The sequence below is a fragment of the Electrona antarctica genome (assembly GCF_951216825.1).
Source record: "Electrona antarctica genome assembly, chromosome: 13".
Taxonomy (NCBI): Eukaryota; Metazoa; Chordata; class Actinopteri; order Myctophiformes; family Myctophidae; genus Electrona; species Electrona antarctica.
Window position 1 is genome coordinate 42,778,702 of NC_136794.1, and position 15,870 is coordinate 42,794,571.

The 15,870-nt window shown below is 42.6% G+C and overlaps 1 protein-coding gene across 2 annotated transcripts in view; it reads left to right on the top strand.

Moving 5' to 3' along the window:
- The window catches only part of LOC306935328 (CD209 antigen-like protein C), a 60,187-nt gene extending 48,720 nt beyond the window's left edge, over positions 1–11,467 (top strand). The window contains exons 2-7 of one of the 2 annotated variants that reach the window (XM_079518331.1): positions 4,608–4,845; positions 6,228–6,329; positions 9,061–9,201; positions 9,281–9,414; positions 9,764–9,879; positions 10,122–11,467. In XM_079518331.1, coding sequence (XP_079374457.1) covers positions 4,644–4,845; positions 6,228–6,329; positions 9,061–9,201; positions 9,281–9,414; positions 9,764–9,879; positions 10,122–10,245 — 819 coding nt within the window. In that variant the 5' untranslated portion in view covers positions 4,608–4,643 and the 3' untranslated portion in view covers positions 10,246–11,467. The remainder of the gene's footprint in view (positions 1–4,607; positions 4,846–6,227; positions 6,330–9,060; positions 9,202–9,280; positions 9,415–9,763; positions 9,880–10,121) is intronic. The other variant, XM_079518332.1, reaches the window with a different exon arrangement.
- Positions 11,468–15,870: the final 4,403 nt, after the last annotated feature.

The window sequence follows — 15,870 nt, forward strand, 5'->3', positions numbered from 1 at the left end:
CCTTGTGGAACGCCACAGCTCACTGGGAGGGGGGGGGACAGTGTTCCGTTCACTTCCACCATCTGTTCTCTCCCCTCCAGGTAGGATTGCATCCAGCTCACTGATGTGCTATCGAAACCAATTGCTTTTAGCTTGTTAACCAGTATGGAGTGGTTCACGGTGTCAAAAGCCTTTTGGAGGTCCAGCATGACCATGCCGCAGTATTTGCCAGCGTCCACCTCTTGTTTGATGTGGTCGCTCAAATAGAGGAGGCATGTGTCAGTGGAGTGGGATGTTCTGAAGCCAGATTGGAACTCGTACAATAATTTATTAGTGGCAAGATACTTTTCAACCTGTTCATAGACTATTTTTTCCATCACTTTCGAGATGGAACTAAGAATAGAAATAGGGCGGTAGTTGCCGGGGTCTAATTTACTCCCTTTCTTGTGCAAGGGGGTTACTTTGGCCAGTTTGAAATCTTGGGGGACCTGTCCCTGTTTGATGGAGAGGTTTACTATGTGGGTGATGATTGGAGCTATAGAGATGGCTGAGTCTCTGAGAAATTTGGAGGGAATGTTGTCATGTCCTGTGGCCTTGTGGGGTTGGAGGGCACTCAGTTTCTTAATTACCTCATCAGTTGTTACCATAACTAGTTTAAAATCGTCTTTACAAACACCTAGGTTTTTGTAGAAGGTTGTAATGTGCTCTACACCAAAGAGCCCAGAGTGGGAGGGCAGTTTGTTAACCAGAGTTGTTGATATGTTTGTAAAGAAGATATTCAAGTAGTTGGCCACATCAAGGTTGTCAGTGATGAGAGTGTTGTCAGATTTGATGTTTATGTTCGAAAATCTGGTTTTTAGTTTCTGACCATAGCTTAGTTGATTGTTTAGTAGCTTCCAGAGCTCATGAGGATTGTTTTTGTTTTCCTCAGCTTTATCATTAATGAAGTTACTTTTAGCTGATTTGGTCATGGCAGTTACACTGTTTCGTAGTTTGATTCGTTGTGTATTTAGGTTGTTCAAACGAGCTTGGCGAACACTGTCGAAGCGCTTGGCTAGCTTTGACTTGCATTTTAGAACTTCAGAGCATTTTTTGTCTCTGGCTTTCATTGCAGCCAGTATGTCCGAATTCATCCATGGTTCCGAGCGGGTTTTGCCCCTGGTGGTTCTCAAAGGAGCCATGTTGTTCAGTACTGATGTAAATTTGGTTTTGAAGCCAAGCCAAGCTTCTTCGACATGTGTGCTTTTAAGCTCATCGGACCAATCCAGACTCTCCAATACTTGGTTAAAGACCTCACTAGAGTAGGTTTTGAGGTCCCTTGATATGACTGTTTTGTGGCAGCCGGTCTTAAGTTTTTGTATTTTGCGGGTACAGAATATCATAAAATGATCACTAAGCCCACATACAATAACCCCTTTCTTGGAGATTCTGGATTTGTCCGAGGACAGAATGAGATCAATGACAGTTTGAGTAGAATCACACACTCTAGTGGGTTGGGTAATTAGCTGACTGACACTATGTAGATCACAGAACTTACTGAATGACTTAAACACAGGTGCTTCCTTTCGTTGCATGTCTGTATTGTAGTCGCCAATCAGGATTTTCTCTACACATTCCTCCTCAGCTAAGCACCCCTCAAGTATATCATAGAACCCATGTTGGTCAGGCGGTCTGTAGACGGTGCCCACTAATACTGATTTAGCTTTTTTGAAAATTAATTCAACCCACACAGTTTCAATTTCATCATGCTGTAAGTCAGTACGAGTAACATATTCAGTGTCTTTGTGAATATACATACACACGCCACCACCATGCCTGTTTCTGTCGTTTCTGATTAAAGAATAGTTCTCTATTTCAACTTCTGGGTCTTTGGTTGACTCATCAAGTTTGGTTTCAGAGAAGCTAATGATGTTCGCCTTACCGCATTGAAATATATGCCTGATTTCAGCCATTTTGGGTCCAATGCTGTTTACGTTCAGGTGAAAGATATGAAGTCCGTTGGCTCCGACTATGGTGCTTATTTCCTCCATGGCGAAATAGGGGAGCGGAGGGCCATTGTTGATGTCTGTAGAAGCCGCGGGGTGCCGTGGGGGGAGGGTGGGGGGTGCGTGGGGGTCGTCGTGGGGTGGCGGGAGTGGGGGATGGGGTCCCTCGTCCAGGTTTGTTGAGGGCGCTGGTGGGGCCGATTGAGCCATGGTGTCGACCGGAGAAACAGCAGGAATAGCAGGTAAAGTATCACGGTGTCCGTCTCCAGTCGCTTTGTCCCCCTTGGTTGGATGTGGAGACTCTTCACGCCTGTAGATGGTGGTGTTGTCCGTGTCTTTTGCCTCGACTGCCGCCGATGTAGGATTATTCCGCCTGCTGTTGTCTGGGACGCGCTCGGCTCTTGCGAATGTATTATTCACAGCCGGGACATCAGCGTGTATATCCAGCATGGGTGTGCAGGTTGGCTGGTGGTGAGGAATGATGCTAGCGTTGTTGTTGTTGTTGTTGGTCGTCGCCTGGCTGGTCGGCATTGGTGTTGTTGAGTCGATGGGGATTCCTTTGTTCTCTCCGGTTTCTTGTTCACTCCGGAGTAGTCTTGTCATTTGTCGTGTGTTCACGGGACCAGGGTTACTTTCAATGTCGCCAGACAGTAACAAAATAATGAGAAAGAAAGATCTCTTCCCTTTGCTAAGCTGGAGCTTGTCTCTTCGGGCCAACAAGGACTGAATAGCCCATAATCCGTGTCCAGGACGCTTTCCATTGTTCACGTTGCTTTCGTCACTGACCAGGTAAAAGTCGCTGTGAGAATCCGGTTGAAAATCCTCTTTTGCGGTTTTGTTTTTCTCCATTTCACCTCGATGTAATCCCCTTGGTATATTAAGATAGGAATCCGTACACCATAGGAGGAGAAAGAGAAAATGTGGAAAAAACCGTGACTTTGAGTCAGAAGACGCGCACGAGCGAGAGAAAACACGTCTTGCCATGGTGAGAGCGGAAGTGGATGGCAACACGGAATGTCCATAAAGCGGATACTCCAGAATAGAACGACCACAGGCTGCAGATGTTGCTCTTTCACAAGTGAAAAGAACAACCCAAACATGTCCTCTCTCAGGTTTGCCTGTTTGTTTGCATTTTAGAATCGGCCTCAGGTGTGAATGGGCTAAAAGGCTATTAGCCTAGTGGCCAAAAAGTGAACCCGGACATGTTGAGTACACCAACGTTTTATGTTAGAAATGTTTAGTATGGGTCCCCAGCATGTAGAAACTGCCGGTTGCTAACTTGCATATGTTGAGCAATTTTCATAATTGGCATAATATGTGACCATACCATTAACAACCTATAGAAGGCAAAATATTCAAAATGTCATCATGCTTTATCTAGCATGTGATGTGTCAAACTAGGGGGTTTTCATGATGCTGAATCCATTCGAAGCATTAGTTTTGCAAAAAAAACACTCACTGGGCTTAAAACGGCCATGCCCACTTGCCCAAATGTGCTGACGGCATTGGCCGTTTTTAGCCCAATGGAATGGATTCAGCATCATGAAAACCCCCTAGTTTGACACATCACATGCTACATAAAGCATGATGACATTTTTCATATTTTGCCTTCTATAGGTTGTAATTGGTATGGTATTATGCCAATTATGAAAATTGCTCAACATATGCAAGTTAGCATCCTGCAGTTTCTACATGCTGGGGACCCATACTCAACATTTCTAACATAAAACCTTGGTGTACTCAACATGTCCGGGTTCACAATGGGGCTCTATGGGCTGGCTACTAGACTATATTTCTAAGGTACTCATGAGTTGCAGACAGACTATCTAACTATAAATGTACCAAGTCTCTGTGTGTCTGTATTCTGTAATCCACGTAACTTGAGAACCGTTCGCCCCACCAGCTTCAAATTTGACACACGCGCTCCACACCGCCACAGCTGTAAGGGTTCCGCCAGGCAGCCAGCGAAAAATGTAGTTCTCAACAGGCCCGGAAATTAAGGCCCGGCCCTGCCTGGGCCCTAACTGGGCTGGCCCGAGGCAACGCCTGGCCTTCCTAATTAGCACACATTTTAATTTACGCCCTATACCCGGCGTAAATTATAGGGATGGTCTTTTAGAAATGAGTCCCAGGGACATTTTATGAGTCCCACTTCAACGACATTAGGAGTCATATTTTGCCATTTTTACAATTTGAAGCATTTAACTCCCATTTCATTTTATGTGGTTATATTCATGTAGAAAACAGAAGAAGAAATGATTATTATAACTAAAGCTAGCAAAATAAACTAGAATAAAAAACAGTACAGTGGTACAGTTGTGCATCCCGTGGATGCAGAGGTCGTTGTTTTATTGCGTCCCTTAACTATAAACTGCGTTTTGGGATGCAAAATGCACCCTATTTTAAGTACAGAGAGAAGACCTTTGTCTGGTGCAATCAGGAGGTCATTTGTAGCTTTGGCAAGTGCTGTCTCAGTGCTATTGATAGCTGTGGATTTCCTAAGATCATTTCCCAGGAAATGCATGACAGAAAATGCGAATCACAGCACAGACCGACGGGACTGCATGGTGGAGAAATAAGTTACTTCCGTATTCTCTCAAAGCGTTAATTTTCATCTTCCTCTTTTGTGAACTTTTTCCACAGAAAACTCTACAATGGTAGAGTAGAAGATCAAGTAAAATGACTGAGGACTTGTATGCCAGGCCAGACCTGACTAAGAAGGTCAGATATGGCCAAAGGGAGAGGGAGCTAGAGATGGAGGAGAGAGGAGAGAGAGAAGAGAGGATAGTTGACATCTACGTCACTGCAGACGACCTTGACCCTGGTCCTGGGGCACGGCAGGATGCTGTACAGAAGAACGCAACTCAAGAGCAGCATGGCGGTAAAAAAATCAATGCTATCTATAGATGTTATTCATTAGGGGTGGGCGATTCATTTACCTACCGATTCGATATGATATCGATACCTATAGGGTGCCGATTCAATTTATATTGCGATTCTTAAGCTGACACATGTGTTTTGGATCTTCAAAATAAGGCTTGAACGGGGCGATATCCTGGCATGTTATTAATAAATCCCAGCGGAAATTGTGTTAAATATATTGCGGTTGAATTTGATATTGCGATTTATTGCAATTTTTCTCCCAAGTTACTTTGCTTTAATTATACTAGAACATTTTAAAACAATTCTAAACAATATAGACCACGAAAAGTTCAATCATACACTTCAATGCAACCAGACAACGTCAGTCAGTCTTTCTGACATGAAAAAATAAATACATAAATAAAAATTGATTCTGAACTTGGCGATTCAATTTTAATATTGTGACATTATTATTATTTTTTTTTAAATGTCAAGGGTGGCTCAAAAATGACCATGTAAGCAAACTTAACGTGATATAGTTTACAAAAAAATGACACATTGTAAATGTTCTAGTTTGTTGACTGTTTTTAATGGAACATTTGCATTCATTCATATGTGACTGGATTATCCTTTCAATTGTACAGAACAATCTTTGAAGCAAAAAGATACCATCAAACTGGTAAATATTTAGCCAATGAACACCCAAACTATATACTGTAACTATGACATTTCTTTCCACCGAGAAGCACGAGGCTGCTATTAAAATGTGAACAACGGTGTGTGCGTGCGTGTGTGCGTGCGTGCGTGCGTGCGATGTCTCACATAAGTCACCCTCTCATGTTCCTTTGTTTGAACTGACATTTCAAGTTCATTTTCATGGTAAATTAATTGTCAAGCCACTCATTTTGTTAATTAAGAACACAAATTACTTGATAGCTGTCATAAAGCATCACTTTTTTTTAAACCCGGGACAGGGACCCCTTTTGGTGTTTTAAGCATTTTATGTTATACTTTAGCTGTTGAAAAATAGAAGATATACAAGCTCATAGCGTGGCACAGAGTGCCGTGCTACGAGCTTGTAGATCTGCTATTTTTTCTGCTATCTTTAAAATGCGGCGCAAATCATGGAATATATATTCTTTCAGAGCGAACGTTTTTAACTCCATATCTTTGCTTCTGGGGGGGTCCCTGGAACAACACATTTTCAGATGGGGGTCTGCGGCCAATTACATATCATTTTTGGGGTCCTTGACATGAAATAGTTTGACATAGAAACATAGGTTTTTCAGAAAACTGTCATGATTTAGAAGACATTTGTAGAATCTGGTCTCAGGTCTTGAGGTCTAAATGGTTCAAACCCTCTCAAGTATCCTCATATAGGTTTTGTCTTGTGTTGATCAGGCTCTGATGAGTCAAAGGGAAATCATTCCAGAGCCGTTGCAGTGTGTCTGGGGCTACTGTGTCTTCTCCTCTTGGCTGTCATCACTGCCCTGCTCATAAAGCGTGAGTGTCATTCTATAAATAGCATATTTTCATGCTTATGTTTGAGTCAGAAATAGTGCTGATGGCTGTTGCTTTAAATACTCTTGGCCCCATCTTCGGGCAGGCGGAATATATGGCGCGAGGCGCGCAGTGGACAGTTTGTGAAGGCGAAGTGCCGTCAGCGGGCTGGGCGCCTGCTTGGTCCAGGTCTAGCGGCGCATAGCGAGGACCGCATGCTCGTCCATTGCTATTTTCGGCACACAGTACACTGTAGTTGGCACACCCTCCAGAATCACACACGCCCCCTTTAAAGTATAATAATACAAGCTGACAGTGTGGTGAAGCACAGGCCCGGCTTAAAGGGATCGTGACATTAAATTGTAATGTTTATTTTTTTATATATTTTTTAGGTTTTCTGAGCTCAATTGCACCCCAAAAAAAACTTTTAACATTTAGTAGATTTGCTGTGGTCAGGGGTTTCTGGCTCAAACAAGTGCTCTGATTTGCCTGTGGACTACTGTGATGTGAGAGTCCACAAATCCCATATGACATATTTGCCAGCAGATGTCACTGTTTTGCCTGTTTTCACTGCAGCTCAAAAGTTATCAGAACACACAGACAAAACCCCAGGCCACAGAAAATCCACTGAAAAGAAAAAGAAAAGTAAATGAAAACGAATGTCATGAAACCTTTAATGAAAGGGATTTTTAGGGGCTATACAGCCCTGGGCGGCTGGGCCCTAAGCTCGGGGTCGTGGTGGGGGGGACCAAATGAAAAAGAGTGGCTCATTGTCACTGAGCCAGAGCCAGTTCATGACAATAGTTCAGTGTAGGCCTTCTCAAGGCACTCAGACAGTATACCAGGCCTATTCTCTCTAGAACAGTGGTTGCAAAGTTGGGATCGCGGGACAATGACGGTGGGGTCGCAGAATTATTTGGGGTCATCAAAATATTTGACACATACCTGGATAGAAGTCAACAGAATTACTGAAATACAATGTAAACATGATGAAAAATTCATTTTAGCCATGATTGTTACAAAACCTCTACAATACATTACATGTGCAGACAAATGCGCACCAAACATGCACGTGCTTAAAATTACCTCCAGGGTAAGAAAAGTTTGGGAACCCATGCTCTAGATTAGAAGACAAAACTCTTCATGGACCGGTATGCATAGACAATAATGTCTACTAGGGGTGGGACGATATATCAATATCGCGATATATATATATATATATATGTGACCAGATTTGACTGAGAGACTGCAATCGCGCAAATTCCAGCTTTTCACCAGAGGAGAAAAAGTTTTTTTTATTTATTTTCCCCCAAAATGAGTTAATAGCACAGGCAGACTCTTCACATACTAGAGCATGTCTGAAATAAGTGTCAGAGCTGAAATCGACATGTAAATATGAAATAAATGCTTAAACATGTAACATGTATCGTCACGATATATATATATATATATATATATATATATATATATATATATCGTCACGATATATATGGTATCGTAGTTAGTACTAGTAAGCTACCCATTGTTGTGGACCATACCCATAGTTGCAGTCAGTGTTTCACTGTTTGGAGGAGGCTAGATGCATGTACTTAGTGGCCAGTTTGTAAGATTTTGGAATAAATACATAATTCCAAATCTTTGCCTTTTATGGTTATTTTTTCATTTTCAGTTACATATATCGTGATGTATCGTTGATGAAATCTCTCGCAATATATTGAATATCACAATATATTGAATATTGTGATATTATCATTATCGAGGGCCTAATATCGCCACAGATATCGTATTGTGAGGTACCCATGTCGTCCCACCCCTAGGGTCCACTATACAGTATGTCCATGTAGTTTATATTGAGTTGACTATTATTGATTGGGCTTATGGGCCCAATCCAACCACCTCGTCGTTTCACCATGGGTAGCCTACTCCTGTCTGGGGGGGGGGTTCCCCGATTTTGTAGGCCTCAAGATCAGGTAGATTATAGTCACCAATGTACACAGTTTTTAAATGTACAAATATTTATTTCCAAAAAAAATACATAATACATAATAGGTAGTTAACACCTTAGTAGCCCGGAACTATTTAATTCATTTCATCCATGTGCCCATCATTTATAGCGCACAGACCACTTTTACCGGCGCACCGGAAGTTGGTGTGCATGTCTGTGTAGCAGCTAACAATAGCCACACCACTCTAGAGTCGATCGACAACAACGGGAGACAAGAATAAATCTATCGCGACTAGCGACTGGACCGCGGAAGGCCGTCAAACACAGGATCTTTTTTCAGAATTAGAAGGGATGATTTAGATCGGGAGTTATGATCGTTTTAAGATTTTCGTTTTCGTCCGTAAACAGGCAGGGAACATTTTCGATGACGTGTCACTTTTTGACGCGTCATCGGATCGGGCAACAAGCACTCCTAGGCTCTAGAGCGATGCGAACGGTTTTGTTATCATTAATCTCCGTCCTATTTATCAATCTCTGGCTTGGGCACTTGACCATGACCTTGAACTTGACGGAGAACTCCGCCCCGGGCCTCCATGGTGTTAAACAACTAGTTGACTAGTCGACTAGTGAACTAGTCAACTAGTAAAAATGACTAGAAGTGAATGCCCTACTGTGCACTCACCACGTCGCACCCGACAAGCCTTTGAACTGCATGGCTTCATGTCGGATCACCTGCTTTGTCTATAAAGTCTATAAAAGAAATCTGTTTGTTGATTCTCCTTCTTGCAGATTTTGGATTGATTAATGAGGAAGACAACCTACACCAGATAAGGTCCCGTTTTGACCAATTACAGATCAGCTTTGACCAGTTACTGTCCAGATATGACCACCTGACTGCAGAGCGAGACAGCATGAAGAGGAGACTCTGTGGTCAGTGAGACCGTACGTCACAGCTGTTCTTCATTAACCTCAGCATTAAAGTCTGACATTTTGTTGTTGTTGTTGATAGAGTCAGACGGATTTACGTTTGATGGCGGTCTGTGTTATCACATTTCTGCGGAGTTGAAAAACTGGGAGGAGAGCAGACGATATTGTACAGACAAACAATCAGACCTGATTGTTATAAACAGCAAAGAAAAGCAGGTATTTGTGTGTGTCCCCCTTGTGTGTGTGTGTGTGTACATGTGTGTGTGTACGTGTGTGTGTGTGTGTGCGTGCGTGCGTGCGTGCGTGCGTGCGTGCGTGCGTGCGTGCGTGCGTGCGTGCGTGCGCGCGTGCAATGTATCTCACTGTACTGTTTGTTGCCTACGCACCTGCTTTTAAACTGACTGCGTGTGCGGAAGTCCTTTTTCACAAATAGCTAAAGTATAACATATGTTTAGAGCAGACTAAAGTGGTTACAATCTCCTGGTATACCCCCCCCCCCCCCCCCCTCCCCCAGACCGCACTTTGAGAACAAATGCTTTAAGTAACCGACATCTTTTTTGACCAGGACGTTGTTGAAAAAGCTGTCGGCCATTTACACCCGTATTTGTGGCTGGGTTTGACTTACACAAAGGAAGAAGAGACCTGGAAGTGGGTAGATGGAACACCACTGACCACACCAACGTAAGAAGGTTCCCTTCATTCTTCTCTTGCTCATTTCAACAAACATTTTAAGAGCATTTCAAATTCATTTTTGCCTACCACATGTTGTGTCACTATAATTTCACAATCCAGTTTGTCTGATATCTAGTACATACTGTAGAACAATTTAAGATATTAATGATTAAGAATTATAGTTTTAGAGAGGAAAAAACATCAGCATCCTTGTAAAGGTTTGAATTATAAACGTTCCTATACTTCTCCAGGTACTGGCACCCTGGTGAGCCTAACAACCCTGATGAAAACTGTGTGGAGTTTTATGATAGGGGATGGAACGACATGTCATGCACTACCACTCTCCGTTGCATCTGTGATAGAGTTATCTACTGAAATGACCATTTGCACAGAATTCGTTTTTGAATGTGGTTGTTTATTATGCATTTGCTTTGGTTTGTGACTTGTCTTGCAATTCTACTCTGCACTGTTGTTAGTACATTACATTGCAGTATGTCACTTCATACTGTATCTTCAATATTTAGTTAAAGGGAAGCCTGCATGTGAATCCAATCTGCTCCATTTTAGTTTATATTAGAGTAATCAATAAAGTGTGTTGCATTTTATGTTCGTGATGGAACTGGCTGTGATGGTCAAATCAGTTTAAAACATAGAGATAAAGACTGAAAGAACATAAATTACTGACCGCTTTGCAAGTTACCAGTTACTTTTGAAACTGGAGAGGAGCACTCTGCGGAGTGCATATCTCGATCCGTCAGGCTGGGTTAGGCTACCTAATCAGGGCCCTTTATGTCGCTCGCGGGTTGCAGCCGTCGGGACCGGATTTGTACGACATAGGGTGTACAGTGCAACCTTTAGCATTTTGTGGCACCCCCTATGGCCAGAAGTGACGTGGTCGTGCATACCATAGATATATATAAGAAAGGCTATATGGCTCACCCGCACTGCTGGCCAATGGAGAGCTAAGTCGCTATGCGGCGGCCATCTTACCGAGGGGCAGCATAACATTGCGTCTTCTATGGGGCATGTACTTTTTAAATAACCATAACTTGCTCAATTGTTTGTTATAAACATCAGAGACGTCTGCATACTAATATGCTTTTATATGACATTCATATAAAAAATAACATTAACCCATTTTGACCTGAGATCAGATTCTAAAAATGTCTTCTAAATCCTGGCAGTTTTCCTGTCAGTCGTTCTTCGATTTTTCAAAAATAGCAGACCTACAAGCTCGTAGCGCGCCACTCGGTGGCATGCTATCCCAATTTGGGGTTGTTGGTTGTTGCCTTTCATGAGTTTTTTGTAAGAATTAGGCCCCTGTAATTCTGGAAGCAAAATTTGCAAATTATTGGCTAACAGTATGGATTATAAACCCAGCCTCACATTGTCACAATGTGAAAATCTCCTGTATTAGGCCTAGAATTACTCTCAAGATCCAAGACTTTAACAGTAGTGTCTCTTACTGTGAAGTAGCATGCACTTTGCAAAGAAACAAAATAAAAACTGAGGGAAAACCAGTCTGAATCTTTTTCTGTGAACTTGGGAAATCATTTCAGCTTAGTTCTAACTTTAAATAGCTTCTCTTCCAGAACAGCACCCACACCAGACAGCTTATAAACTTCACATTTATAGCATGCCAGTTCCAATTTTACCTTAATCTGTTTACCTCATCTGTTTCATCATTTCCAACTGTACTTGTTTCTCCCATATCGTGTTCCAATTTAAGCATAACAATCCTTTTTGCTGTTCAGGGGTCACTGCAGGTGAAATCACTTCCTGTGTTTTACCCACATCTTCAGACAATTTTCTAAACTCTCTCTCCCTCAAGACCCAAACCAAATACTTGTGTGTCTCCCAAACAAATGCTTAATAAATAGGCTATCAAACTCCATAACAATGTAGGATCACAATCACACTCTAACCATTTTAACCAACAAATGCGCCTGCCCACACTAGAGACCAATCATACAAATAAAGCATCATCAAATGAGGTTCAAGCCCCAGCACAATTCATACTAATGAATCATTTCACTATACAGTGTGGCACAGAATAAACCTTCAAGTGTTCATTACTTCACAGGAAAGTCCAATATGCCATTTTCTAATGTTCTTTTTGTCTAATTGTCTTGTGTGTTTAATGTGTGCGAGTGTGCCTACCTATACTACCGGTAGGCCATTTACTGTAGGCTACTTAAAGCTGCTATAAGCAATAATATGTCAACATTTTAATGGCGTTTTTATTTTATTTCTTTTTTGGTATTCAGACAGCCAGCAATGAGTAAAACGCTCCCAAAGAAATGTAGTCTCTGTGACACATCTAGGGGCCACAATCTGCATTGAAAGATTTTCCTAGAAGCTTTGCCATTGGTCGATTTGCCTGTCTACTTCCTGATTGGTTAGTCATTTCGACCGGGTTTTTTTGTCACAGAGACTATTTGTGACATGTTTTGGGGGAGCGTTTTACTCATTACTGGCTGTCTGAATACCAAAAAATAAAAGTCATTCAAATTTTGACATATTATTGCTTATAGCAGCTTTAAGATAACCCCCCATTTTGTCATGAACCAGCTCAGTACAGACCGGTAAGTAATGATTGATTAAAGCAAAACACATGCATTTAAGTAAACAAGTAAATGCTACACAAACGTGGAGGCGTCCGGAGCCCTCTAATTTAATAATCAGTTACTGTAACTTCAGAAGGACCCTTTCAGGTCCCTTTGTCTCCGTTTCTCTCAGAGGTACAGATCCATCATGGTCCATTTGGGACTCCCTTTAACCCCCTTAAATGAATGACCCCACGCCGGCCTGCAGGGCGTCCCTAGCTGGACCCCGCATTGAGAACCAGTAGGCTAAGTATAGACCAAGATCCATGCGAGGACCTTTTAGCCAATGCGTAACAAGATTATGGTAAAGGTTACCATAATCTATTCTACACAAGGCCATACAATATTATATCAATATAAATGATATAATATAATAAATGGTTAACAACACTGGTGATTTTACTGTCAGTGTGCGCTTGCTAAAACAAAAACAACTAGAAAAAGTGCCCTTCTGGGCACAGGTCTCCACCAGGAGGATAGGACTGTGTGAGATGTTTGGCAAAATGTTTAGGAGTAATATAAACATGTTTGCCTTTGATGGCACCTGTTGGTGGCGCTATAACAGGCCAATGTGAAAAGGGTGGGATATATTCCTCAGCCTAGTAAGAAAATGTGTGAAAGATTTCACGTAAATTGCATGCTGTGTTCATGATTTGAGGCTTTTGTTCAAAACGGGGCAATCTTGCAAACTGTGAAAGCCAATTATAGCCAATTAGGATGGAATATGAAATATCGGACAGATCCGACTTGAGCACATGACCATAGAGATACTGTGTAACGATTTGTGAGATTTTTGGACAGAATCTGGAGGAGTAATATCAAAAAAATTGTTTTACAAAAGTCGGCCTCCTGGTGGCGCTATAAAAGGCAGATGCGGAAAATGCAGGTCAAAGGTTTGTCCTTGGCCTCTAGGGAGTGTGCATGCAGCGTTTCACGCAGATCGGTGCAGTTTTAGGTAAAACATGTAAAAAGCTGCCTCATGGTGGCGCTATAACAGGCCGTTCTGGAAAATGAGGGGCAGAGGTTCATCGTTGGCATCCAGGGAGTGTGTGTGCAAAGTTTGGCATCGTCCGGGTTAACGGTGCCGGAGATTAGCTGGTAACGGACGGACGGAAGGACACACACACACACGGACGGACACACACACGGACGGAGTGCAAAACATACTCTCTCCCCATGCCTTCGGCCTGGTGGAGACAAAAATCAGCTTCAGCTATAGTTGGGACTATCTTCTCTGGCTAGAGAATATTTCCTACACGAAGTTCACTTCTTGACATCAAAGTCCTTTTTTAAGTCGGTATGATATACTTCATGAAGGAAGTATTCAAGGATCCATTGAACATGGATCAAAATGTTAGGACGATATCAAAAAGCCTGACTGACAGCAGCTAGCTGCCACACTTCTTTCATTGTTAAATTATACATGGAGGACTCTGTTTGAACTGAACTGTCATGGGGTACATGCAGTGTTGCTTTTGACAGAACATTTTGATTTTAGTTTTGGTCATAAAGTAGGGGTTATTCATGATTCTGAACCCATTCCAAGCATTAGTTTTGCACGAAAAACCACTTCTTGGGCTAAAAACAGCCATAGCCACTTGCCCAAATGTGATGACCTCATCACATTTGTGCATGAAGACGCTACGGCTATGGTTTTGAACACAGGACTTTCACACGCACTATTTGGTATTTCTACTCGCTACGTACTGTACGTGCTTGCTACCAGAAAACGCCTCGATTGCCTGCTCAGTGGCGACACTGCCCACGGCCGTTCTTTACAGGCCCGCTGGGACGCTGATCAGTGGGATTTGTTAATCAAAGAATCAGGACCACATGTGCGTTATATAAATGCCCCAGAGGACTATTCCTGACATATATATACATATATGTGGTGTTTTCACTGTGTGTGTGTGTGTGTGTGTGTGTGTGTGTGTGTGTGTGTGTGTGTGTGTGTGTGTGTGTGTGTGTGTGTGTGTGTGTGTGTGTGTGTGTGTGTGTGTGTGTGTGTGTGTGTGTGTGTGTGTGTGCGCGCGCGTGCGCGTGCCACGTGATCTAGTGATGCTCCTTCAGAAGTTACTCTATACTAAAACGTGGTGGTCCCGGCCCGGACCACTGGTTGAAACCATAGAGTATATAAAAGGATAGAGACTGAACTGGCGCGAAGCTCCGCCCCCCCAGCTATTCATGTCAGTGGAAGTTGCTCAGTGGCGTTTTGAAACACCCGGAAGACTGCCGGAAGTACCGTCTCAGAACGTCTACTTCCGCATTTGACCACCAAATTTTGGTGGTCAAATGCGGATATGCAACCGAGCGCTCAATGTTAAAGCCCAGCTGCACGGGGTTTCCCGGTCATGAATCCACGGGTCTGCCTGTAGTCCCTCCTCCTACCACTAGGGCCGAGCGCCTCAACGTTGAATAGCCTCACTGGCCCCTTGGTTGAAACCTACTGATTTAGGGTATTAATCAGGTGCAGTGAGTGACCTTTAATTGCAAAGGGGTGAAGTTGTCAGGGGTACACAGTGTTCATCGTTTGTGTTACTGTATGTCATCTCGTCTCTCTATCCTGCCTTTCTGTCACTGCCATAAATAAAGCAGAGACGTCAGGAAAACACATAATCCCGTGTATATGCAAATGTGTATCCTTCTAAATGACATGCTCTATTTTAAGCCATTTTGGGCGGGAACCCCTTTTGGTGTTAGCATTATGCTATGCTTTAGCTATTGAAAAATAGCAGATCTACAAGCTCATAGCGCGCCACCGAGTGGCGCGCTACGAGCTTGTAGGTCTGCTATTTTTTTAAAATCGAAGAACGACTGACAGACACAGATTTTTCAGAAAACTGTCAGGATGTAGAAGACATTTTCAGAATCTGATCTCAGGTCAAAATGGGTTAAGCCATTTCCTGCTGACATCACCCTTGAAGGGATATTTTCCCCCCCAACATGATGCTATCCACATAATGTGACATTGATTATGTGAATTCCAAGTGCATAACATTTTTTTATTTTATTTTTTATTTTTATTTATTTTTAGGTTTCAAAGGAACCTGGTGGCCTCGAGATAATCTGGCAATTTTGAAATGAGTCACACTCTGTTGGCCTTTACAGTACTTTACAAGTACATGCTGTGAATACTGTACGCACCGTCCAAATCCTCCTAAAATTATTCACAAGCCGGCAGCATTTTATAAACTTCAATAGTGTTGCCGTCAGGCAGAAACCTCTTATCTCCATATTCTAACTTTTTGTGTTGTTTTATCTTCATAATTTAAGACAGATCGCTATAGGACAGATTCAACGACGACGACAACAACGACAGTGACACAGACGCAGATTATAGGCTCCCTTGACTGAAATACACCAGAGTAAGGCCAAGTGTGGAGAAGGACGGACA